At 40.4% G+C, this 25,853-nt stretch overlaps 1 protein-coding gene across 2 annotated transcripts; it reads left to right on the top strand.

Moving 5' to 3' along the window:
* The first annotated feature begins 611 nt into the window (after positions 1 to 611).
* MGST1 (microsomal glutathione S-transferase 1) lies at positions 612 to 23,998 on the top strand. 2 transcript variants are annotated; one of them, XM_005206974.4, is made up of 4 exons: positions 612 to 692; positions 8,589 to 8,729; positions 11,540 to 11,634; positions 23,388 to 23,998. In XM_005206974.4, the coding sequence occupies exons 2-4, from the start codon at positions 8,604 to 8,606 to the stop codon at positions 23,632 to 23,634; spliced, it is 468 nt and encodes a 155-aa protein (XP_005207031.1). In that variant the 5' UTR covers positions 612 to 692; positions 8,589 to 8,603; the 3' UTR covers positions 23,635 to 23,998.
* Positions 23,999 to 25,853: the final 1,855 nt, after the last annotated feature.

The raw sequence follows: 25,853 nt of genomic DNA, 5'->3' as shown, positions 1-25,853 counted from the left end.
TTGGAATAACTACACCTTTCTTAAACACTCCCCTTAAGTCTTTACAAAAGCTATACTAAGCTGATTGTGTAAGAGCTGACCCAGTTTAATTTCTTCCTCTGAACCCTTTCTGTTCAGAGTGGGGAAGCAAATTGTCCAGGATCACTGATTTGGAAGACTTTTAGGTAATCTACACCAAAGGTTACATCGTTGTCAGTGCCAGCCTTTCGAAGCAGGGAAAGCAAAGTTCAACAGAAGTATCAGCGGCTTCTAATCAGGTTCCTTCCTTGCCCCGCCCCCTAGATTTAAACCTTCTCTAAAGCTTTCAGTGGTTTCAACACTGAAACCTTTAAAAATTGCAACTGCATAAACTTGAAAGGTCCCCAGGCGCTGCAGCGAGCAAGTGGCCTTTGGAGTTGAGAGCTTTCGCCCGCGGGGAAAAGAAAGAGTTCCGAAAGCGCAACCGATGGGCGGCGGTTACTCCGAGAGAGAAAAATCAGGCGACTTAGGGGAGGAGTTTGGGCGAGGTCGACCCGAGTGCTTTCAGCCACCCGGAGCCAAAAGCAGAGGAAATTAACCAGAGGGGGCGTGGCCTCTGTGTCCCGCCAGCCCCGCGCAGTGAAAAGTCCCACAGCTCCCGCGCGACGCGCTTCTGGGACCGGCTCGTGGTCTTTCTCCTGCTCAGATTCACAGCACCTGCTCGGGAGTGGTGTGTAAGTAGAGGGTGAGAAGAGAGAGGGTGGCGCCGGGAAGGGGGCCGGGGTGGCAGGTGCAGGCTTGGGGTATCTCTGCCGACCTGAAACTTGTTTGCACAGAGTAACTGCTAAAAGTTTGCTTTTCAATCCACTACTTTTAAAAGGGAGTTTCGTTCCTTTACCCCCCAACCCCGTAGATAAACTGTCAAACTCCAGGATTAAAACTTGAGAGAATAATTCTTTTTGTGTTTAAGTGATGATTTACCTACTTTGAATTCTCAAGCCAAGGGAGCATCCACTTGGAAAGGGCGCCAGTTGAGCTTTGGGGGAGTAAAACGTGAGCTCATGTAACAACAATCGAGGAATGGCTGCAGTTTAAGAAACTTCTGTTCATCCTAAGGGGGTAAAATCCTGCAGAACTTCTGAGATCCAGGACAAACTGGCCTTTGCATCGCCTGAAAGATAGAACTTGCTTTTCTTGGTTCACTTTGACAGGCCAGAGAAACATCAGCAAGGTAAAAATAATAGTAATAATGAACAAAGTGCAGCATGACCTGAATCAGATCCTATTAGATGAATTAGATACCACAGAGTCAGACATGACTGAAGCAACTTGGCAGCAGCAGCAGCAGCAGTCAGTTGACTGGAAAGCTAAGGATCAAACCCCTTGGGAAGGTTCTCAACTGTGGGGGTGGGTGGGGGGAGCCCAGTCTGGAGGTGGAAGCCATGTGGAAGGAGTAGAGGAGAGAGGAGCCCTTCCCTGGGAGTTAAGGCCTCATCTGTGACTGCCATTGCTGCACTTGGGCGGTGGGGGCCAGGGTGCCTGCAGATTCTATCTCCCTGCTGCGGCGTTCTTTGAAATAGTCACAAGCCCTTTTGGTAGTCCTGACACCACTTTTTATTTTCTCCTTTTCCCTCTGCTGTTTACTCTCTAAGAAAGTGCCAAGTGGGCTGTCATCAAACATTATTGAATAGCCTTTGGAAACTTGTCCAGACCCCCAGCTAACAGGCTTTAAACCAGGCCAGCCCAGTGTTCTCAGAGCCCTAGCCTGCTGTGAATACCAAAGAAGACACACCTTTTGAGTTCTTGGGGAATTAGGCTGGTATTGAGTTTTGCTGTCTTCTGAAGTTTCCAAAGTAAGAGGCCTGTGTGTGTGTGTGTGTTGACCATCTTTGAAAAATAGCAAATCAGTCCAAATTTGCATATTACTTTCTGTGGCAGGGGCGGTTTTTCTGAGGGTTTGAGAGTGGAGTTTCTTTGATGCTGAGACTAGAAAAGGAGGTCAGCATAGTTTCCTGAGCATAGTCCCCCTCCCCCCACAGCCCAGCAGCATTCCCCGCACCCTGACCCCGAACACCTGGGCCCTGAAGCATAGGGGGCCATGTCTGCAGTCACTCAGTCTTTTCCATAAATTCTACAACTCACAAACAGCAAGGAGACCACTGAACTGTCTTTTCTCTTTATCTCACGGGCAGTGTTCTGTTGCTTTAAGAAGGTCTGAAATCGCAGAGTCCTGACCATGGGAATGTGTGCTCACATTTTCTATGTGTTGCACAATATTGATGGAGAAAGGCCGCCATAAATAAGAGAACTTTGCTCTTTTTGGCCAAGAGTCTATAAAGAGAAGCGGGCTATTTCTCAGTTAATAGTATCTGTCACTAAACTGTGATAGACAATAAGGGGTGGGGGTGGGATTCTAGGGGGAGAGTGAGGGGGATAAAACAGGAAGGGGATTTGACAGAAAGAATTCCCCAGAAGACCAGGGTAGTCCAGAATTCTCCTTGATGGGGGATAGCCTACAGGTCCAATATTAGAGAAAACTGGGTTCCAGTCTTGGGCCCTCCACTGTGAATTTGGGTCAGATTACTAATTCTACCTCTCTGGGTCTCAGTTTCGTTATATGTTCAAGGTAGAGATGAATATTTGCTCTGACTACTTGAATTTCTCCAAGTTCTCAAGAGAGATAATGCTATGGCCTTTGAAAACTCTGAAATTGTATCCTCAATGCTTAGAACAGTGCCAAGGTAAGGGCTTATTTATTCACCAAATACTTACCTAGCACTTACCAGATCCCTCTGCCTTTCTTTTTTCATTTTTTTATTTCAAACTTTTTATTTTGTACCGAGGCATAGCCAATTAACAATGCTGTGACAGTTCCAGGCAAACAGGGAAGGGACCCAGCCACTCATAGGCACACATCCACTCTTTCCCAGACTCCCCACTTTATGCTCTATTCACTTAATCCTCCCAAGAGTTTTGTGAGGTAGGAGGTTTTATTAACCTCATGTTGCAGGGAAGATTCATTAATCACAGCTGGTAAATGACAGAATTGGATCCACTACATCTAGTTCTGGAGCCTGTCTTTGTCCTTTGTAAAGGCACCCCCTCCACATTAGGTGACTGAGTCCCCTTTTCTGGTGAGATGGGTACATATATTCTCTATTATGCCAACCAATGAAAGGGACAACACACTGTCCAAATAGAATTCATCACTGGAATAATTTCTGTAACTCATCACCAAGTTTCATGTTTTGCTCTGCTTACTTTTCTTAGAAAATTTCTACTGCATTCCTTGACCACTCAAACCACTGAACACTTTAACTTCTGAATTATTATTATTACTGCTCTACCGCTCTCCTCTCTCGATGATCTTTCATGAACAAAGTTTCTAGTAACTTCTTTTTGGAGTGCAGTGCAATGGCATGGTGCAAGTTCAAGGCAGCTATCAACAAATAAACCTTGAAAAAAAAAGTCTAGATTAGCACCACCTAATTTTATGCTATAAATTACTCCTATTTCTTAATGTCTTACCTTTAGCTCTGCTTACCCCACCCTCAGATGTGCTGGGAGTGGATCACGTCCATCCTCAGAGGCGATTTGTGGGCCCACAGAGTGCAGTGTCAGGAGCTCAGTATTGGCCATCTCCCAAAACCACAGACTGGAGGAGCTAAGCCACATTCTTGGGGATTGAGAAATTCTCTCTGTGAAGTACACTTTGTGCATTGTTCACATTTAGAGGGAAAAAAAAAAAAAAAAAAAATCCTGCCGTTGACCTTTGTCCCCAACTGCTCAAGATTTTGTGTTCTTTTCCCAGCAACAGTCTGAAAGTCTTCCACCTTTTCTTTCCTCTTTCAATACCCATGTTTACTGAGAGAAAACCATCTTCTCAACTTTTCTTTCACTGCTAAATGCATTTCATTCTGAGAACATTGGTGAAGACCTACCAAAACCTGTTGACTTTTAAAACTAGGGTTGGATGGTAGCACCTCCTACTTGATAAACTTTTCTTGTTTGTTTGTTTTTTTTTTTTAAATTAACCTCCCTGCTGTGTCTGTCCAGAGACATAGGATTTAGGGATTCCTTATTAAGCTAATTACTCCAAGTGCACTGTGAAGTCGGAGAAGGCAATGGCACCCCACTCCAGTACTCTTGCCTCGGAAATCCCATGGACGGAGGAGCCTGGAAGGCTGCAGTCCATGGGGTCGCTGAGGGTTGGACACTACTGAGCGACTTCAGTTTCACTTTTCACTTTCATGCATTGGAGAAGGAAATGGCGACCCACTCCAATGTTCTTGCCTGGAGAATCCCAGGGACGAGGGAGCCTGGTGGGCTGCCGTCTATGGGGTCGCACAGAGTCGGACACGACTGAAGTGATTTAGCAGTAGCAGTACTGTGAAGAAGAATGCAGTTTATTGGTGACTCCTCCCCACCCCCATACTAGAACAATAGTAGATACATTAAATGTTGCAAAAAGCAAGGGGTGAAGGCTTCCTGGCAGTCTAGAGGTTGAGACTTTGCCATGTAGGCGGATGTGGGTTTGATCCCTGTCGGGGGTGGGGCACTAAGATCTCACATGCCTTGGTGGCCAAAAAAAAAAAAAAAAGGCCCCATAAAACAGAACCAGTGTTTTAACAACTGGTTCTTTGCCCAGCAACAGTTGGGAAGAAAATCCACAGCAAAAAAAAAAAAAAAAAAAAATCTTTAAAAATGTTACTAAAAGTATAATATTATCTTGCACTGAGAAATGTGGACTGAATAAAACATAATGTGAGAGCTATGAGTTCAGTTTTTGTTGAGGCTTACTGAGGACTGTAGTCCAGGAGACAGCCCCTCAGCTAGCTTCTCTAAAGCTGAGGAACTTCTCTAAAGAGGTAGATGGAGAAGTCAGTATATAAATGATTTGGTAAAGGGGGTATGTGCAGTCAAACCCAGATCTTGGTAGAAGGTTGCTGCTGGTTATGAGGAATAGATGTCTCCATTAATGATTTTAGTGCTTTTCTAGGTATGAGAAGATACAATAAATCTGGCTCATAAAAGTTTCTCCCGGAAAATGTCTAACTATCTGAAAGCCAGTTTTGCCAGTTTTCCTGGAACACAGGGTGACTTCTTTCAGATAAACTCTGAACTCCTTTCAGGGCATGATAAAGATTCTCATAGAATCAGATGGCAAGTGACAGTCTTTAGCTGGCAGAATCTATCATACTTGCTTTCAAGACTACTGACCTGTGGAGGTGGATTAATTTGCTACTGTGTGTGTGTGTGTGTGTGTGTGTGTGTGAGTGTTTAAGCTAAATGCAGCTGATCCTTGAACATCATGGGGGTTGGGGACCTATCCTATGGGTAGGTGAGAATCCACGTATAACTTATAGTCACCCCCTCCTTATACACAGTTCCTCTATATCCATGGCTCTGCATCTGCAGATTCAACCAACTACTGATTGTGTAACACTCTGGTATTTAGTATCGAAAAAAATCCAAATATAAGTAGATCCACATGATTCAGATCTGTGTTGTTCAAGGGTTAACTGTACATTTCTATTTGCCTGAACCCAAGGAGGCTATTTTTAGCCTACCTTTCAAACTAGAGATTGCTTAGGAAGCTTTGGGTTTTTATTTCCAAAATGGGACTAATACTTACCTTGTAGTATAATTGGAAGAAGAAGGAAGATAACTGGTAGAATGGGTGCTGGCACTGGGGCAGGTGTAGGGTAGGGGCAGGATAGGCATTCACTCAATGTTAGCTGAATCAGAATTAAGCAGTTTGCAGTCTCTTGAAGGAGACAGTGCAGTGTGGTTGGTTTATGAGATGTGAGATCAGAGACTTGGGTTCTTCTCCCAGTGTGGCTGCTCAATATCTCTAATTTCCATTTTTTTTCATCTGTAGAATAGATATACTCATGAGGATTATAGTCTTATAGAAATGATGTAAGGTAATGCACATAAAGTACATGGTATAATATAGCCAAGTCTTATAAAGTTAAATATATATGTATTATATATATATAGACATATATATAGACTTGTCACATTCAACAGTAACATACAGACAACTGGATGACCAGTAGCAGAGTCTGGAAAGATATATAGGTTTATAGATTTTTGGTAGATGGATAAAATGATTAGAATAATTTCTCTAAATAGGTTGCATGCAGGGGTTGAGTTTTAAAGGCAGGAACAGATATGTCTGCAAGAGGCAACACTCCATGCTAAGCCAGTAAAATGGTGTTTAAGCTTGGGTATGAGAAAAGATGGGCTTCCCAGGTGGCACTAGTAGCAAAGAACCCACCTGCCAACGCAGGAGACGTAAGAGACGCGGGTTTGATCCCTGGGTCGGGAAGATCCCCTGGAGAAGGGCACAACAACCCACTCCAGTATTCTTGCCTGGAGAATCCCATGAACAGTGGAGCCTGGCGGGCTACAGTCCATAGGGTTGCAGAGAACTGGACATGACTGAAGCGACTTAGCATGCATGCACATATGCACTCATGATAAAAGATGTGTGTTTATGTGGAAGAAAGAGAAGGTGTAGTAGTGGGGCTGATCATAGAAGAGAGGAGGTTAAAAAGAATGTCAGATAGTGCAGACTTGGAGCTTTTTCCGAAATTCTTACCCACTTGGATTTGAGTATCATCTGTGCACCCCTTCTTCCTCCTCCTGAGCACTTCCCCAGTTACTCTTCCAACTCTAGATTCAGGGAGTTACATTCCATTTACTCTTGACAGCTTTTCGATGGGAGTAAATATAGAATATGAAGTGACTTGAAGAGTTTTGTAAAGCTAATCCTCCTCCCCTTGTCCCTTCTATGAAAGTATCATAAATGCTTATTTCTCCCCCCACATTTGCAAGCCTTTTATTTTATGTTTCCATTATCCTGTTTCACCCTCTTCACTTGTGTTGGTGTGAATGAGGACCCTGGTCATGGTGATCGTGATGATCGTGATAAGGAGATAATAAGCTTTATTGAGGGTTTTCATGGACCTGGCACTATGCTAGGTATGTTCCACATGTTATCTCACTTAAATCTTGACAATAACCCACTACGTTGGGAGATGCCAACTCATTGGAAAAGACCCTGATGCTGGGACAGACTGAGGGCAGGAGGAAAATGGCGGGGACAGAGGATGAGATGATTGGATAGCATCACCGATGCAATGTACCTCAGTTTGAGCAAACTCCCGGAGATGGTGAAGGACAGGGAAGCCTGGCGTGCTGCAGTCCGTGGGGTTGCAGAGTTGGACACGAGTTAGTAACTGCTGAACAACAACTATTCCTATCTTACCAATGAACAAATCCAGTTCACAGAGGCTAAATCTCTCAAGCAAAGACAATAACCAAATGATGTGACTGGAATTCAAATCCTGGAGTCTGAGATCTTGATTACCACTGAAATGACAAAAGGTTGTGAACTGGATTTATAAAGAAGGGCATGTATGAGAACTTAGGCATTTCTACTCAAACATTAATGGTACTACTATGTACATAGTCTGATGTTTTGAAAGAGATTCATGGATTCTGGTTTGTGTCCAATTTGTGGCTCATCTTGATGCAAAATATGATTTTATTCTAGCTTTAGTGAAGTTAATCTATGTATATTTGCTTGTGATAACCCCTATATTTTCATTTTCACACAGTACTTATTTGATATGTTCAAGCTTAATAATATAGAACCAGAAAAAACCAGGGAGGGGGTGAGATGAATTGGGAGATTAGGACTGACATATATACGCTATTGATACTATGTATAAAATAGATGACTAATGAATGAGAGCCTACTCTACAGCACAGGGAACTCTACTTAGTGCTTAGTTGTGACCTAAATGGGAAGGGAATCCAAAAAAAGAGTGGCTGTATGAATAGGTATAGCTGATTCACTTTGCTGTACACTAGAAATTAATACCGGAGAAGGCAATGGAAACCCATTCCAGTACTCTTGCCTGGAGAATCCCAGGGATGGGGGAGCCTGGTGGGCTGCCCTCTATGGGGTCGCACAGAGTTGGACACGACTGAAGCGCTTTAGCAGCAGCAGCAGCAGAAATTAATACGACATTGTAAAGCAGCTGCTGCTGCTGCTGCTGCTGCTAAATCGCTTCAGTTGTGTCCGACTCTGTGCGACCCCACAGATGGCAGCCCACCAGGTTCCCCTGTCCCTGGGATTCTCCAAGCAAGAACACTGGAGTGGGTTGCCATTTCCTTCTCCAATGCATGAAAGTGAAAAGTGAAAGTGAAGTCGCTCAGTCACGTCCAACTCTTAGCAACCCCATGGACTGAAGCCTACCAGGCTCCTCCTTCCATGGGATTTTCCAGGCAAGAGTAAAGCAGCTATACTCTAATAAAAACAAATTAAAAAAAAAGAACACCATGGATAAGAGCAAAGACTATTTGTATTTCTTGACTTACATAAAAAGAGTAACTTAAATAAATGATTAAAATGGAAAAAAAAGAACTAAAAAAAAAACATGATACTATTCATTAAAAAAATCTAAATGATTATTTTTTCTTCAAATAACTCAAAATATTTTCAAGAACAATGTGGTTAACACTGTAGTATAAGGACACCAAGTGACCATCAAGTTATTTGGGGGTATTTATATCTGTTTTTTCCTATCTTATCTAAAATCTTTTTAACATTCCAGACCAAAATCAAAAAAATGGCCAACCTTTCACAGCTAATGGAGAATGAAGTATTCATGGCCTTTGCCTCCTACACGACGATTGTGCTTTCAAAAATGATGTTTATGAGCACTGCAACTGCATTCTATAGACTGACAAGAAAGGTAAGACATGGGAGGCAGTATTTTAACAGTTGGGATTCTGGAAAGCAATTTTCTTATTTATTTTTTTTTTTTGTGAAACCCAATGGCATATTGTTTAATACTGTAAATGAATATGCAGTCATTTAGTTCAAGTGGTTCTGATATATTTACAGAATAGGTAGTTTCTCCCAGAAATCAGTAAATGGTTGTTTGTTTTTATTGTTCAGTTAGCATATGAGATTTCTGAAGTATCAGATTTTTCAAGGAAACTTTGTGATATTGAAGTTAATTTTGCTAACTAGAGCTTAGAAAATAGTCACTTTCTAGACAGTGAATTGATGTTTTCAGCTCTATTACAGATCAGGGATATGCCTTAGGGCACAGAATTAAGTTCTTATTGTTATCAAGAGAGTCTCTATGATTGGGACAAGGCATTTGAATTCTGTGTGGTTATGATTTCTTAAGTGAATAGTATTTCTACCCAGCATTATAACAATTTTTTTTTAAATGGAGGCTTGGGGAAGGTGGTAGAAAGTTTTGAAACACATAACCCATATAGAGGGGTAGAGCTTCCCTGATGGCTCAGTAGAAAAGAATCCACCTGCAGTGCAGGAGATGCAAGAGACATGGATTCAGCCCGTGGTCTAGGCAGATCCCTGGAGGAGAAAATAGCAACCCACTCCAGTATTCTAGCCTACAGAATCCCATGGACAGAGGAACCTGGCAGGCTGCAGTCCATGGGGTCTCGAAAAAGTCGGACACGACTGAGTGACTGAGCACGCAACCTGTATGCAAGTTGGTTTTGTGACAACAGTGACATGGGTAAAGCAAAGCTACAAAGTTAGATGGTTTTTACTGGTGTGACTCCTGTGCCCGTTCACCAGCTTCTTTCTGGAAAACATCATTTCTCTCTCTTGGTCCCGGTCCTGAGTTTCTGTCCTCCAGAGTCTTGCTTTATTTAGAAGTCATAGTCCTCCCTAAGGTATTTCCTTATTACTGTCTTGAGGTATCATTCCTTCCCAATGATGTTTGCATTTTAATGGGGCACATATCCACACAGGTAAACCTCTTGGCTATAAAGTGGCTGCTACTACCGGGTCTTAACTCAGTGGTAAAGAATCCACCTGCCAGTGCAGGAGACATAAGAAATGAGGATTTGATCCCTGAGTCAGGAAGTCCCCTGGAGCAGGAAATGGCAACCCACTCCAGTATTCTTGCCTGGGAAATCCCATGGACAGAGGAGCCTGGTGGACTATGGTCCATGGTGGTCTCAAAAGAGTCAGACACAGCTGAGAGACTAAACGAGCAACCACCAGATCCTCACTATCCTCTAGAAAACTGTGATGTCAAGGACAGCAGAAATGTTGCTTGTCTTAGAAGAAAAGGGGAAGGGAATTCGAATTGGATCTATGCTAGTGATCTATGCTAGGCACCGTGACACTGTGTGTGCCAGGTCATGGAAGCATTTTACATAATTGTTAGCATTATCCTGTGAGATGAGCATTACTCTTCCCATTTTATGGATGAGGAAATCAAAATCAGAGTGGTTCAGTAGTTTTCCCAAGATTGCACACCAACCAAGGCTGAGGCTGAGATTCAAATTCAGATTGGTTTAAACTCCTATTTCAAGCACTTTCCGTTGTAATACATTATTTACTTACTCAAAATCTCTTTATTGAACATCCAGTATGTGCCATGCATTTATTTCAGAACCAGACAGACAGATCTGCCCTCAAGAGCTGATCAGTTCTCCTCAACATCTTTATCTGAAATAAATGCTCATGTCGTATTAAGAAAAATACTATAATATTTATGAAGTTTCTCAGCTTAAATTAAGGCTAATTTTATAGTTCGTGTTTTTCTTTATTATAAATCATTAAATAGTGGAACATAAGTATTTTTAAATGCATGTTTCAAGTTTCAGGGAATAGGGAAATCATTTCAAAGAGCATAATAATGACAGGAAGGACTATGTACAAATATGCCCTGGAACATGTGCTTGGTGTTTATCGGAATGCAATTCAGCTTCTTATATTTCACTGGATTGTTCAACCTAAAGTTTTAGTTAATTCAGAGGAAAAAGAGGCACACATATCCTAACAAAGTACAAAACACTTTACCTCTCCCCACTCTTTTATGCTGCATGCCTGTTCTCTGGTATCTTTGGCAAATAAACTTATGACTTTCATATGACCCAATCAGTTGGAAATAACGTTCTTCAGGAAAAGTGCATCAACATTACTATTAAATGCCAGTTCACCACAATAATAACTTTTTATTATTTTAATGAGGACTCAGAATTATACTTTTTTCTGGTTTTGCTGCCTTTTCACTGTTTTTATTTATTGGTTTTTATTTAAGTTCTTATTTATGCTTCTCTTTAAAAATTTTTTACACTGTTATTAAAAATTCAGGTTTTAAGAGAGATGCTTTCTCCTGTGTGTATGTGCTCAGTTGTGTCCAACTTTCTGCTACCTTATGGACTGTAGCTTGCCAGGCTCCTCTGTTCATGGGATTTCCCAGGCAAGAATACTGGAGTGGGTTGCCATTTCCTCCTCCAGGGGATCTTCCGGACCCAGGGATCAAACCTGCATTTTCTGTGTCTCTTATGTTGGCAGGCAGATTCTTTACCACTAAGCTACATGAGAATCCACATTCTTTCTCCTAACACTGGGTTTGATCTATAGCTCCCCAATTTTTTTTTCCACAATGACCAACTTGGATGCCTGTATTTCTTCTGATAAAATATGAATATCAGGTAGAGTACCCCCCCCGCCCCATGTTATTTGGTATTTGAAATAGGTTTGTTTTTTTCTTGGTATTTGGAATAGGTTTTTGCCAACCCAGAAGACTGCGCGGGCTTCGGCAAAGGAGAAAATGCCAAGAAGTATCTTCGGACAGATGACAGGGTGGAACGTGTTCGAAGGTAAACCAGTGTCTCCTGAAATGACTCATTTGATCACAGGATGTTGGTCTCAGAGTCAAGTGAGGATATTGGGGTCTTGAAGAAAAAGAAAAGTCAATCATTTTACCTACTGTGTATAATTATAGAAAATTAGCAATCTAGAAGTTTCCAACTATCACTGTGATTGCATGTATTTCCAATTTAGCTTTTCTGTGCACTTTGTTAGGGGTAATGACTTTGTTCTGTGTAGGGATTTATCAAAAGTAATGACAGGTAGGAGGTGAAATGAGGACTTGATACTTGTAGATACTTGCAGTTTTTGTCCTCTTTCTCCAGAGGTGAGACTGTCAGCTTGGGTAAAAGTTTGAAGAACTAGGTATTTTTGTATAAAATGGAAAGTATGAACTTGGGAAATCTCTACCTATCATCTCTCTCCCTCCTTTGTAGATATTATATTTAATGTACAGAGAATTCAGTGAATTTCAGAGAATACAGAGAATTCAGTGAACAATGAAAAGCAAAAAGCCAAGATACCATCTACCCAGCTTCCTAGTGATACCACTAATAAACTTATTTTAAAAGCACATTCAATTCTAGTTCTGAAGGTATATTTCTTAATCCTTGTCATAAAGTGATGTAAATTACAAACTTTTTCTTTCATCTTTACTGAAGCTTAATTGACAAAATTGTAAGTGTACAATTTGCAGTGTACAATGTCATTTGATACACATATATGTTTCTAAGGAGTCCTTCCATTGAATTAGTTGACATTAATTAATGAATTTCATTAATTAACACTTCCATCACCTCTCAGATTTCATCTCTCCTCCCCTCTCTTTTGGTGAGAACATTTAAATTCTGCTCTCATAGCAACTTTCAGTTATATGTGCTATGTGCTCAGTTGCTCAGTAATGTCTGACTCTTTTGTGGCCCCCTGGACTCTTAACCCGCCAGCCTCCTCTGTCCATGGAATTTTCCAGTCAAGAATACTGGAGAGGGTTGCCATTTCCTACTCCATGGGATCTTCCCGACCCAGGTATTGCACTCGCATCTCTCGCATCTCCTGCATTGGCAGGCCGTTTCTTTACCACAGTGGCGCCTGGGAAGCCCCACCTTTCAGTTACACAGTTACACAATAACAGTGTTATCTGCTGTAGTCAGTGTGTTATCCTTTAGATCCTCAGACCTTGTTCATCTTATAACTGACACTTAGTACTATTTTCTCAACCTCTCCAGATTTCCCCCAACCCCTATCCCCTGGCAACGACTACTTTCTGTTCTTATGAGTTCAGCCTTTTTTCCTTTTGGTAGATTCCATTTATAAATGATACCATACAATATTTGTCTTTCTCTGTCTTAGTGATTTCATTCACCATAATGTCCTCCAGGTTCATCCAAATGACAAGATTTCCTTTTTTTTTTTTTTTTAAGACCGAATAATATTCTGATCTTTTTGGGATAATGGTAGGTAAGTTCTGTGCTATGCTGTGCTGTGCTTAGTTGCTCAGTTGTGTCCAACTCTTTGTGACCCCATGGACTGTAGCCCATGAGGCACCTCTGTCTATGAGGATTCTCCAGTCAAGAATACTGGAGTGGGCTGCCATGCTCTCCTCCAGGTATCTTCCCAACCCAGGGATCGAACACAAGTCTCTCGCATTGCAGGCAGATTCTTTTAACATCTAAGTCACCAGGGAGGACCTTCCAAACTGTTCTCCATAGTGGCTGTACTGGTTTACATTCCTGGCAGCAATGTAGAAGAGTTCTCTTTTCTCCATATTCTGGCAAGTATTTGCTACCTCTTGCCTTTTTCACAGTAGCCATCTTAATAGGTGTAATGTGATAACTCATTTTAGTTTTGATTTGCATTTACCCAGCTGATTAGTGATGGTGAGTACCTTTTCATGTACCTCTTGGCCATTTGGATGTCTTCTTTGGAAAAATGGCTATTTGGGTCTCCCTTTCTTAATTGGATTATTTTATTTATCTATTAGTTTGGGGCTATGAAATTGTGAGTTCCTTATATATTTTTAATATTAACTGCTTATCAGATATGAGGTTTGCAAATATTTTTTCCCATTACATAACTTGCCTTTCAATTTTGTTATTGGCTTCTTTTGCTGAGCAGGAGCTTTTTGATTTGATGTAGTCCCACTTGTTTATTTTATTTTTTTTTTTTGCTTTTGGTGTCAAATTCAAAGATATCATTGCCAAGACCAGTGTCAAAGAGCTTATAACCTTTATATTGCCTCTAGAAATTTTATGGTTTCAGGTCTTATGTTCAAGTCTTTAATTCATTTTGAGTTGATTTTTGTGTATGGTATAAGATAGGCTTCAGTTTCTTTTGCATGTGGAAATCTAGTTTTCCTGACACAATTTACTGCAGAGGCTGCCCTTTCCTGCTGTGTATTCTTGGCTTCTGTGTAAAAAATTGAGTATACATGCCTGAGTTTATTTTTGGGTTCTCTATTCTGTTCCATTGATCTGTGAGTCTGCTTTTATGCCAAAAAAATACTGACTTGTTGTCTATAGCTTTGTAATGTAGTTTGAAATCGGGAAGTGTGAAGTCTCCAGCTTTATTTTTATTGCTCAAGATTGCTTGGATATTCAGGGTCATTTGTGGTTTCACACAAATTTGCGGACTTTTAAAAAAAATTCTCAAAAAATGCCGTTGGGATTTTGAGAGGGAGTACATTGAATCTGTAGATTACTCTGGGTTGTGTGGACATTTTAACAATGTTAACAATTTTTCCAGTCCATGACGAGAGAATATCTTTCCATTTATTTATATTTCTTCTATTTCTTTCATCAGTATGTTATGGTTTTTAGTATATAGCTCTTCCCCTCTTTGGTTAAGTTTATTCCTAAGCATTTTATTCTTTTTGATGCTATTTTAAAGTTTGTCTTCCCCAGGTGACTTAGTGGAAAAGAATCCAGTTGCCAAGCAGAAGACAGGTTCAATCCCTGGGTCGGGAAGATCCCCTGGAGAAGGAAATGGCAACCCACTCCAGTATTCTTCCCTTGGAGATCCCATGGACAGAGGAGCCTGCTGGGCTACAGTCCATGGGGACTCAAAGGGTCGGGTACAGCTTAGTGACTAAACAGCAACAGCAATAAAGTTAGTCTATTTTATCCTTCCAAAAAATCAGCTCTTCGTTTCATTGATTTTTTCTATTGTATTTTTAGTTTCTATTTCCTTTATGTCTATTCTGATCTTTGTTATTTCTTTCCTTTACTAATTTTGGGCTCAGTTTGCTTTTCTTTTTTTAGTTTCTTGATACGTCAGGTTAGGTTGTTCATTTGAGATTTTTTTCTTAAATGTGGGCGTTTATCACTATAAACTTCATTCTTAGATTTCCTTTGCTGAGTCCTCTTGAGTTTGGTATGTTCTGTTTCTATCTTTATCTGTCTCAAGATAGTATTGATTTCTCTTTTTTCTTTGACTTGTTTGTGAATTTTCCAGTTTTCTTTTTGTAATTGATTTCTAGTTTCATATTGTTGTGGTTGGAATAAATGCTTGATTTTGCACTTCTTAAATTTATTAAGACTTGCTTTTTGGCTTAAGATATGATCTATATTGGAGAATGTTCTGTGTGTGCCTGGGAAGAATGTATATTCTGTTGCTGTTGGATGTAAAGTTCTATAAATGTCTTTTAGGTCCATCTGAGCTAAGTGATCTTTCTAGATGATCTATCCATTGTTGAAAATGAGATATTGAAGTCCTCTATAATTATGGTATTGTTATTTCTCCTTCAGATCCGTTACTGTTTGCTTTATATATTAAAGTTTCCTATGTTGGGTGCATATATATTTACCAATGTTATGTCCTCTTAATGCCTTGATCCCCTTTATCATTATATAATGAACTTTTTTGTCTCTTGTTACAGTTTGTTTTGATATAAGTATAGATTTTTCAGCTTTCTTTTGGCTTCCTTTTGCATGGAATATCTTTTTCTACTCCTTCACCTTGTGTCTACGTATGACTTTAGCTCTTCATAGGCAGCATATTGTTAGGTCTTGCCTTATTTTTGTCTGTTCACTCATTCTTATTTGATTGGAGAAGTTAGCCCATTTTGATTTAAAGTAATTTCTGATGCTTCCCTGGTGGCCCAGATGGTAAAGAATCTGAATGCAATGCAGGGGTCCTGAGTTTGATCCCTAAGTTGGGAAGATCCCCTGGAGAAGACAATGGCTACCCACTCCAGTGTTCTTGCCTGCAGAATTCCCAGGACAGAGGGGCCTGGCGGGCTACAGTCCATGGGGTCACCAAGATTCAGACATGACTGAGTGACTAACACTTTCACTTCACTTCTTGTACTTATTGCCATTTTGTTAATTTTTTTCTTCGTTGTTTTGGAATTCCTTTGTTCCTTTCTCTTTCATTGTGATTTGGTGATTTTTCTCTAAGGGTAAGCTTTGATTGCTTTCCTTTTATCTTTTGTGTATCTACTATGAGTTTTTACTTGGTGGTTACCCTGAGTCTTATGTAAAACATCTTGTTTTATATTAGTAATAGTCTATTTTAAGTTGATAACAACTTAGCTTTTAATGCATGCAAGTGACTTAATGACTAAACAACAACAAATCTTAATCCACATTTTCTAACTGATTTATTGAGAAAGTTGAGGAAAGAGCCAAGTTTATATCAAAAGGAAGAATATAAAGATGTGCACAAATGCAGGATTGAAGACTAAGTTAATCTTGAGACTATATACCATAAGGGAATCTGCAGAAATCTTTGGAGGGGCTTCAGACTTTCCGAAAAATCAAAAGTGAAAAGGCAAATATGATCTTGATTCTAAAGGGATTAGATGCTGCAGCTGATACCTGAATTAGAGAAGTAAATTTTTTTTTCAGTCTCCATTTCATTATCTATTTATACTCACCAAATTTTAGAAGTGTAGTCAAATATATTCATGGTGTTTCCTATCTTAACTATTCATCAGAAAACTAAATATCTAAATGTTTAAGTATGGCTGTGAAAACTCCTCACCGCTTCTTTAATTTTATATAATTTTGCTTATCCTGTGAAATGTGTCTAGAATTACACCACAGTGTAAGTGTGCAGTAGAAAACACTAAATGAAGATGGCACATAACTTCAGTGTTTCTCGTGTTAGAAAGATGGATTGGCAATAGAATCTCAGTAGAGGAAATTCTTCAGTGGGGAGGTCAGTCAAGATGGTGGCACAGGGGGCTCCTGAACTTCTCTCTTTACACTCGTGTTGTTGTTCAGATTGTTCGGTGGCTAAGTTCGGTGGCTAAGTCAGATGTGTCTGACTTTGCGACTCCATGGACCACAGTATGCCCATGAAAGCTTAGCTAAAGAAATAGTATTTGGGGATTTTAGATGCCTTCCACTCTCCCTTCTCAGCCCCTACTTCTGTCTCTCCTTGCCCATGGGATGGTATTTCTAGAGGAGAAAGCCATTATCCAAGCTGACCTTCTCATCAGATTGTGAACAACGTATAAAATTTAGTGACAACAATTGCCCTTAGTTGTGAAAGGAGTGAGTGCCCTTGAGGAGGTGCAGGGACTGTGTGTACAGCACCCCCTGGTGATCAGACACTGGCTTTTCAATGTGGCAAGAAAGAATCTCCAGGAAAGAGAAGCTTCTAGTTTCCAGGTGTATTTTTTGAGATCAGATCAGTTCTGTTAACAAAGTGATTTACTAAATCACTTTTGGAGATACTTTTCAGAATAAAAGTTCCCACAATCTCCCCTCTCCATTTTTAACCTAGAATTTTTCTTTTTCATTACTTCTATTTGTAATTATCAAGTTGTTTCTATTAGCATATTTTGGTGACAGGGACTGAATTTGGCTACAAAGGGCATGAAAGTTATGCTTTTAGGCATGCAATATTGAGAAAATATACACTACACATATGGGACCCTTAATTAAAAATATAAAGTAATATGTGTTGAAATGTCAAGATAAGTAGCCTAAAGTAAGTTATTTATATTTTGGGCATATGGAAATCAATAATGATTAGAAAGCCTTTTACGTTATGCATTTATTTAATCCTATCCCATATTGTTCTAGAAAGAATTCAAGACTATATACATTGCCCATGTGTGTGTGTGTGCATGCGTGTGCATGCGTGCACACACACGCACACTTAGTCGCTCTGTCATGTCAACTCTTTGCAGCCCCATGGGCTGCAGCCTGTCAGGGTCCTCTGTCCATGGGTTTTTCCAGGCAAGAATACTGGAGCGGGTTGCCATTTTCTACTCCTGGGGATCTTCCTGACCGAGGGATCAAACCCATGTCTTTTGCATCTCCTGCATTGACAGGTGAATTCTTTACCACTGAGCTACCTGGGAAGTCCCATGTACATTCCTTACAACAAGATAAAAACCAGGGCAGCTGAAGAAATAAGGTGAAACATTTAAAAGAGAAAAAAAAAGGGTTTTAGTACTTAGGAAGAGATGTTTCGAATAAGCTACCTTCAGTGAAGTTTAATTTGGGGATTTTAGATGCCTTCCACTCTCCCTTCTCAGCCCCTACTTCTGTCTCTCAATAGAGAATACCTCTTTATTGAGACTTTTCAGTGGGGTCCAGTTGACACTCACTGGGAATTCTTGAAGGAAGTGGAGGATGGGATAAAACTTAAAGCTAGATGATTCCTTTCTGGCTCCAATGCATGAATGAAGCATTTATTGAGGGATTACTGTGTGTCTCACTGTCACTCCTTTTATTGGAATGCTATAAAATGGCTTTAAGACTGACTCCCTGCCCTTGAGGGGTCTATAACTTTTCCACTGAAAAGCAGACTAACGTGCATGTGGTACTTAAAGAATGATATAAAGCTATCTCTCATTAGATGTTAAGTAGTAGGATACAAATATAACTTCCTAGGGTCTTTGGGAATATTTCATAAGGGAAGAAGTTGAAGAATGTTAGGATTTGGAAGGAAAAAAGGAGATGAGAGAACATGGGAGTTTGGAAAAATTTCTTTGCAGGAACTTGAACATACTGCTACATGCTGAGCATAAAGAGCTTTGGGTAAGAGAAAGGAGTCAGCTGGTCTGGTGTGAAGCTCCTTTTGCGGTTGGCCACCCCCTGACAGTTCTCAATGATGTATAGCAACTCTGGTTTAGGTCAGGGCGATGCTGAGATCCGAGTGGTTCTGATCTGACTGAAGCATCTTGAGCACAGAGCAGGGCTGGAGTTAAGGTCAGTCCAGAACAAGCTTGCACCAAGGGGCATCTGCCCAAAAGAGAAAGGACATGGGAACATGGGATGATGGAGAGGAAGTAACAGACCCTGGTAGAAAGGCTCATAAAGGTGGATGTCCATCTGCTACTAGATTTGGTAGCCATCTAGGAATGACACAGAAATGAAGGAAGCTTCCCCTTTAGGATGCTTTCTGTTGTTTGAGTAGAGAAAGGGTTACAGTGGGAAGGTGATACTGAACTACAGCAGATGCTCACCAGGAGAGGGTGTGTCTGCGGTGGGGTCTAAAAGGAAGAGTGATCGACAGGTACACACTGTTATATTTAGAAAGGATAACCAGCAAGGACCTGCTGTAGAGCACAGGGAACTCTGCTCGATATTATGTGGCAGCCTGGATGGGAGGGGAGTCTGGGGGAGAATGAATACATGTATATGTATGGCTGAGTCTCTTTGCTGTCCACCTGAAACTATCACAACATTGTAAATCGGCTATACTCCGATATAAAATAAAAAGTTAAAAAATAAAATTAAAAAAGAAAAGCATATAAGATGGCATAAATGAACACAGTGTGAGGCTCCATTGAAAACTGGCCTTACTAGAACAGTGAGGAATACTGTGAGACCATTTTGAGGGTTGAGGACAAGGAAAAGAACTGAATGAAAAAAATAGAGGGAGGCCAGAAAAAATGGAGAGGCCAGTAAGTTCCAAGGAACCCCTGCCCTTGAATTTCCTTCCCCAAACCCCCACCACTGGAGCTATTTACCCCTAATTTTCCTTGACTTTCTTCTCTGTTTTCACACTGTATTCTATTTGTCAATTGCTTAATATAGACTTGGGGCTTCCCAGGCAGTGCAGTGGTAAAGAATCTGCCTGCCAGTGCAGGAGACATAAGAGACACAGGTTCGATCCCTGGGTCAGGAAGATCCCTTGGAGGAGGAAATGGCAACCCACTCCTGCATTCTTGCCTGGAGAATCCCATGGACAGAGGATCCATGGACAGGCTGCAGTCCATGGGGTCACAAAGAGTTGGACACAACTGAGCAACTGAGCGCAAACAGATTTCTACATGGTCTCATCATTATAGGTTCTTTCTCAACTTTAAAAATGTCTGTCCTTTTAGAATGTGGTAAAGGAGAAAAGTAACATGGCCTAGATGGGAGGTGAAGAAATATCTGTGGTCCGGCAGGAGAATTCAAAGGATCCAAACAAATACCCTTGATGTAATTGGTGATGTGAGCTCATCTTTAGTAGAAAATAGTGTTTCTGCCCTTTCTTGCCCACCTCGCTTTCAGTAACCCTTGGGTTGTTCCATAAAACAGAGGGAACAAGAATACTCATACCCTTTCTGTCTTGGCTTTATTTAGGAACATGTGGTTGTTTATTTAAATCTTTCAAAATTGTTATGTATCTAAGTTACTGTTACCTTCTGCATGCCTTTATGTTGTTATTCTGTTTGTCAGGAGAACTTAGAGATAATCTACAAGAGAAAGGAAAGGAGATGATAATGGTGATCTTTCAGATCAGATCAGATCAGATCAGTCGCTCAGTCCTGTCCGACTCTTTGCAACCCCATGAATCGAAAAAAGTGAAATTCGCTCAGTCGAATTTCAGTCCAGTCAATGGACTCTTTGCCACCCCATGCACTGCATAGTCTATGGAATTCTCCAGGCCAGAATACTAGAATGGGTAGCCTTTCCCTTCTCCAGGGGATCTTCCCAACCCAGGGATTGAACCCAGGTCTCTATCTTTCATTTTGAAATATGTATCAATAACTTGGGTTTTTCTTACCTCGGGCGTGGGGTATCTTCACGGCTGCTCCAGCAAAGCGCAGCCATTGCTCCTTACCTTGGACTAAGGGTATCTCCTCACCGCCGCCCTTCCTGACCTTCAATGTGGGATAGCTCCTCAAGGCCCTCCTGCGCCCGCGCAGCCACGGCTCCTTGGACGTGGGGTTGGTCCTCCCGGCCACCGCCCCTGGCCTCTGTCGTGCGGTTGCTCCTCTCCGCCGTGGCCCTTGGCCTCGGGCTTAGGGGCGTTGGGTAGCTCCTCCCGCCCGTCACCCCTGGCCTCAGGCTTGGGGCGTGGGGTATCTCCTCCCGGCGGCCGCTTTTGACCTTGGACGCGGGGTAACTCCTCTGGTCGCTGCCCCTGGCCTCGGGCGTGGGTTTCTCCTCCCGGCTGCCGCTGGGATATTCCAAATCCTGAAAGATGATGCTGTGAAAGTGCTGCACTCAATATGCCAGCAAATTTGGAAAACTCAGCAGTGGCTACAGGACTGGAAAAGGTCAGTTTTCATTCCAATCCCAAAGAAAGGCAATGCCAAAGAATGCTCAAACTACCACACAGTTGCACTCATCTCACACGCTAGTAAAGTAATGCTCAAAATTCTCCAAGCCAGGCTTCAGCAATATGTGAACCGTGAACTTCCAGATGTTCAAGCTGGTTTTAGAAAAGGCAGAGGAACCAGAGATCAAATTGCCAACATCTGCTGGATCATAGAAAAAGCAAGAGAGTTCCAGAAAAACATCTATTTCTGCTGTATTGACTATGCCAAAGCCTTTGACTGTGTGGATCACAATAAACTGTGGAAAATTCTGAAAGAGATGGGAATACCAGACCACCTGACCTGCCTCTTGAGAAATTTGTATGCAGGTCAGGAAGCAACAGTTAGAACTGGACGGGGAACAACAGATTGGTTCCAAATAGGAAAAGGAGTTCATCAAGGCTGTATATTGTCACCCTGTTTATTTAACTTATATGCAGAGTACATCATGAGAAACGCTGGACTGGAAGAAACACAAACTGGAATCAAGGTTGCCAGGAGGAATATCAATAAATTTAGATATGCAGATGACACCACCCCTTATGGCAGAGAGTGAAGAGGAACTCAAAAGCCTCTTGATGAAGGTGAAAGTGGAGAGTGAAAAAGTTGGCTTAAAGCTCAACATTCAGAAAACGAAGATCATGGCATCCGGTCCCACCACTTCATGGGAAATAGATGGGGAAACAGTGGAAACAGTGTCAGATTTTATTTTTCTGGGCTCCAAAATCACTACAGATGGTGACTCCAGCCATGAAATTAAAAGACGCTTACTCCTTGGAAGGAAAATTATGACCAACCTAGATAGCATATTGAAAAGCAGAGACATTACTTTGCCAACAAAGTTTCATCTAGTCAAGGCTATGGTTTTTCCTGTGGTCATGTATGGATGTGAGAGTTGGACTGTGAAAGAAGGCTGAGCGCCGAAGAATTGATGCTTTGAACTGTGGTGTTGGAGAAGACTCTTGAGAGTCCCTTGGACTGCAAGGAGATCCAACCAGTCCATTCTGAAGGAGATCAGCCCTGGGATTTCTTTGGAAGGACTGATGCTAAAGCTGAAAGTCCAGTACTTTGGCCACCTCATGTGAAGAGTTGACTCATTGAAAAAGACTCTGATGCTGGGAGGGATTGGGGGCAAGAGGAGAAGGGGACGACAGAGGATGAGATGGCTGGATGGCATCACTGACTCGATGGACGTGAGTCTGAGTGAACTCCGGGAGTTGGTGATGGACAGGGAGGCCTGGCGTGCTGCGATTCATGGGGTTGCAAAGAGTCGGACATGACTGAGCGACTGATCTGATCTGATCAAAAGCTTACAAGTTCTATCAAAATCTCAATTTATAGTCTAGATTCTTAAGAAGTTTTTAACTGTGGAAACTAGAACAGGGTTACCAGATTTGAGAATTAAGTACTTTATAAATATATTTATAAATATATATATTTTTTACAAATACACACTTTATATTAAAAAAAAATCCTGTCAGTAATTGACGTGTCTTGTGTTCACCATCGTAGCCAGAGGTGCCATGAATTGGAGAAAAAGCTGTGTCTAAGCCATGCTTTCTGTTTTCTAGCTGTGGTATGAAATTCAGATCTAGGATGTATGCCTTTCCCTTTATTATTGTCTATCATGTTTGTGTATATTTTGCCCCATCACTACTAACTAATTCCTTTTGTAATTTTAGGATAGGTTGGCTGACATTTTTCCCATGTTTGAAAGGCTAGTTATATATTCTGTAATCTGTATGTAGAGAAAATGGAATTCTTGATATTAAGATTGGTAAATTGATTTCTGGTAACCTAGTGGCTTGGGTGAATGGGCAAGGGTGGTATCAGTGACCATTTTGCATCCTAGCACAAGTGAGGGGAGTCTTAAGAACGATACTAACCCAAAGGATTTTCTGCTTTTGGGAAGAATTTTTATAAGAGGAATCTTGAATTGCTGTTGTACAGACCTCAGAAGAAAAAAATATTTTATATGTATAAAAATGATGGGAGTTTTATTATGTAGACGCACTTTTGATATTCTTGGAAGTGCAAAAAGCCTTCTTTCTTATATATTGAGATACACTGAAAATAAAAGAAACAAAATAATGAGTCATTCTAAATAACAGCCAAGTGGATAGGGAAGCAAGGGAATTTGAGAGAAATAAAATGAATCTTACTTTGCATGTTGAAGATCCATTAACACTTCTATTTAGTTTCAGAAGAGAGGGGAAAGTGAATATATTTCTGCTGATTTTGAAATTAGGGTTTTACAAGTCATCTTTTTTTCCACAGAGCCCACTTGAATGACCTTGAAAACATCGTGCCATTTCTTGGTATTGGCCTTCTGTATTCCTTGAGTGGTCCAGACCTCTCTACAGCCATCCTGCACTTCAGACTCTTTGTCGGAGCACGAATCTACCACACGATTGCGTATTTGACACCCCTTCCCCAGCCAAATCGCGCTTTGGCTTTTTTCATTGGCTATGGAGTTACACTTTCAATGGCTTACAGATTGCTGAAGAGTAAACTGTACCTGTAAAGAGAATCATACAACCCATCATCCAATGATTTTCTAAAAATTCTGTACTTCCAATTTATAATGAATCCTTTTATGATTTTAAGCGGGAGGGAAGCAGAGAAATTAAGATAGAGAAAACCCAATCTGCATATTAATGCCACCAATAGCCTTTATTCTTATTTTGTATTTACACAGGACATTTAACATAATTTTTAATTCCTTTGTCTTATTCATAAAGTACTTTGTCATAAATTTTGATTATAATTTGTAACATTTGTTCAACATATCATATTTTAAATCTTTAAAAAGAGTAAGTACAGGTATGTTAAACCTGTATTTCAGTGTTGATGAAATGGGTATATGAAATAAAGAATTCAGAGGATAATTTCATTTAGTTTTATTTTTCTCAAAATATTTACAAAAGTTTCAAGCTACAGAAAAGTAGTACCATGAACTTTTATATATGTTTCACCTAGATTTACCACTTATTAACGTTTCGCCATATTTGCTTTAGTTCCATCATTCAATGTTTTTTCTGAACAATTTGAAAGTTGTTCAATTGCTAAGTCATGTCTGACTCTCTTTGGCCCCATGGACTGTAGCACACCAGGCTTCCCTGTCCTTCACTATCTCTGGGAGTTTGCTCAAATTCCTGTCCATTGAGTTCAATTGCTAAGTTGTGTCTGACTCTTTTTGGCCCCATGGACTGTAGCACATCAGGCTTTCCTGTCTTTCACTATCTCTGGGAGTTTGCTCAGACTCCTGTCCACTGAGTCAGTGATGCCATCCAACCATTTTGAAAGTGAGCTGCTTGTAAGACACTTCACTCTAAATACTTTAACATGTATCTTCTATGTACAAAACAGTCTCCAAATAACCATATCATCACACCAAAGAAATTTAACTAAGATGGTATAGATGAACCCATTTGCAGGGAAGAAATAGAGATCTCACTTGGTGCTCTGTGATGACCTAGATGGATGGGATGGGGGTGGGAGGGAGGTCCAAGAGGAAGGGGATATTTATGTATACATATAGCTGATTCACTCTGAACAGCAGAAACTAATGAGACACTTTAAAGCAATTAAACTCCAATTTAAAAAAAGAAATATAACTCTAATACAATAGTATTATTTAACATATATGGTGAGTAGTGAAAGTTGCTCAGTCGTGTCTGACTCTGTGACCCCGTGGACTATATAGTCCATGAAATTCTCTAGGCGAGAATACTAGAGTGGATAGCCGTTCCCTTCTCCAGGGGATCTTCCCAACCCAGGGATCAAACCCAGGTCTCCCACATTGCAGGCAGATTGTTTATCGGCTGAGCCACCAGGGAAGCCCATTTTAACATATATATTTAACATACATAGTTCATATTTAAAGTTTCCCTAATTTTCCCAATCATGTCCTTTATAAGTTTTATTTTTGATCTAGGAATCAGACAAGGACCTTACACTGCTTTTTGTTATCATTTCTATTTACTTTTCAATAAAATGGATGAGTTCTTTTTTTTTTTTTTTTCTTTTTTTTTGTCTTTTATGACACTAGCATTTTTGATGAGTTTGAGGCTGGTTTTACAGAGTGATCCTTAATCTGATTTGATTTTGTCTATTATTTTCTCATTCTTGGATTCAGATTAAACATTTTTGGTAATGTGTTCTTCAGATTACAGTACATTAATAGACATATGTCAGTTTGTCCCATTAGTGGTGATCAATTTACTTAGGTAGTATTGACCAGATTTATCCATTGTAAAGCTATCTTTTTAACTTTATAATCATATTTGGGTGATAAATTGAGACTGTGCAAATCCTGTCTTCCTATAAACTTTTACCCAATGGATTTAGCATCAAAAATGCTCAGTTTTGTTTCTGTATAAAAATATATAATCATAAAACATGAATGTTTACAAGCCTATAAAACACTGTATACATCTATACACATTTAGATTTTTTCATCTTAAACAGAATTATGTGTACTTAAACCTTTTTAATAAATGATGAGCATTTAAAATTATATTTTTATTATACTTGACATTTATATTATTAGTTTTTATATCTCTTGATTGACCTTAATTCTAAATACATATTTCTTAAATAGTGCTTATAGTGGCTCTCATAATTGTTCATTTAGGTTTACCACACAAAAGAAAAGTTACTGTGTTGTATTATAAGTTTCATAATTTGAGCAGCTCTTAAGTTCATAAAATGCTTTGGACAATTGACCATGAGCGTTCGGTA

The sequence above is a fragment of the Bos taurus genome, chromosome 5 (assembly GCF_002263795.3).
Source record: "Bos taurus isolate L1 Dominette 01449 registration number 42190680 breed Hereford chromosome 5, ARS-UCD2.0, whole genome shotgun sequence".
In the NCBI taxonomy this organism is placed as follows: Eukaryota; Metazoa; Chordata; class Mammalia; order Artiodactyla; family Bovidae; genus Bos; species Bos taurus.
Note: the sequence above shows the minus strand (reverse complement) of the source record. Positions and strands in the feature narration are given on the sequence as shown.

Excerpts from the sequence above, each read along its gene's own strand:
- MGST1 (XM_005206974.4), top strand. The coding sequence starts at position 8,604 with ATGGCCAACCTTTCACAGCTAATGGAGAATGAAGTATTCATGGCCTTT. Across the intron at positions 8,730-11,539 it reads TCTATAGACTGACAAGAAAG|GTTTTTGCCAACCCAGAAGA; the intron begins GTAAGACATGGG and ends TATTTGGAATAG. Across the intron at positions 11,635-23,387 it reads AGGGTGGAACGTGTTCGAAG|AGCCCACTTGAATGACCTTG; the intron begins GTAAACCAGTGT and ends TTTTTTCCACAG.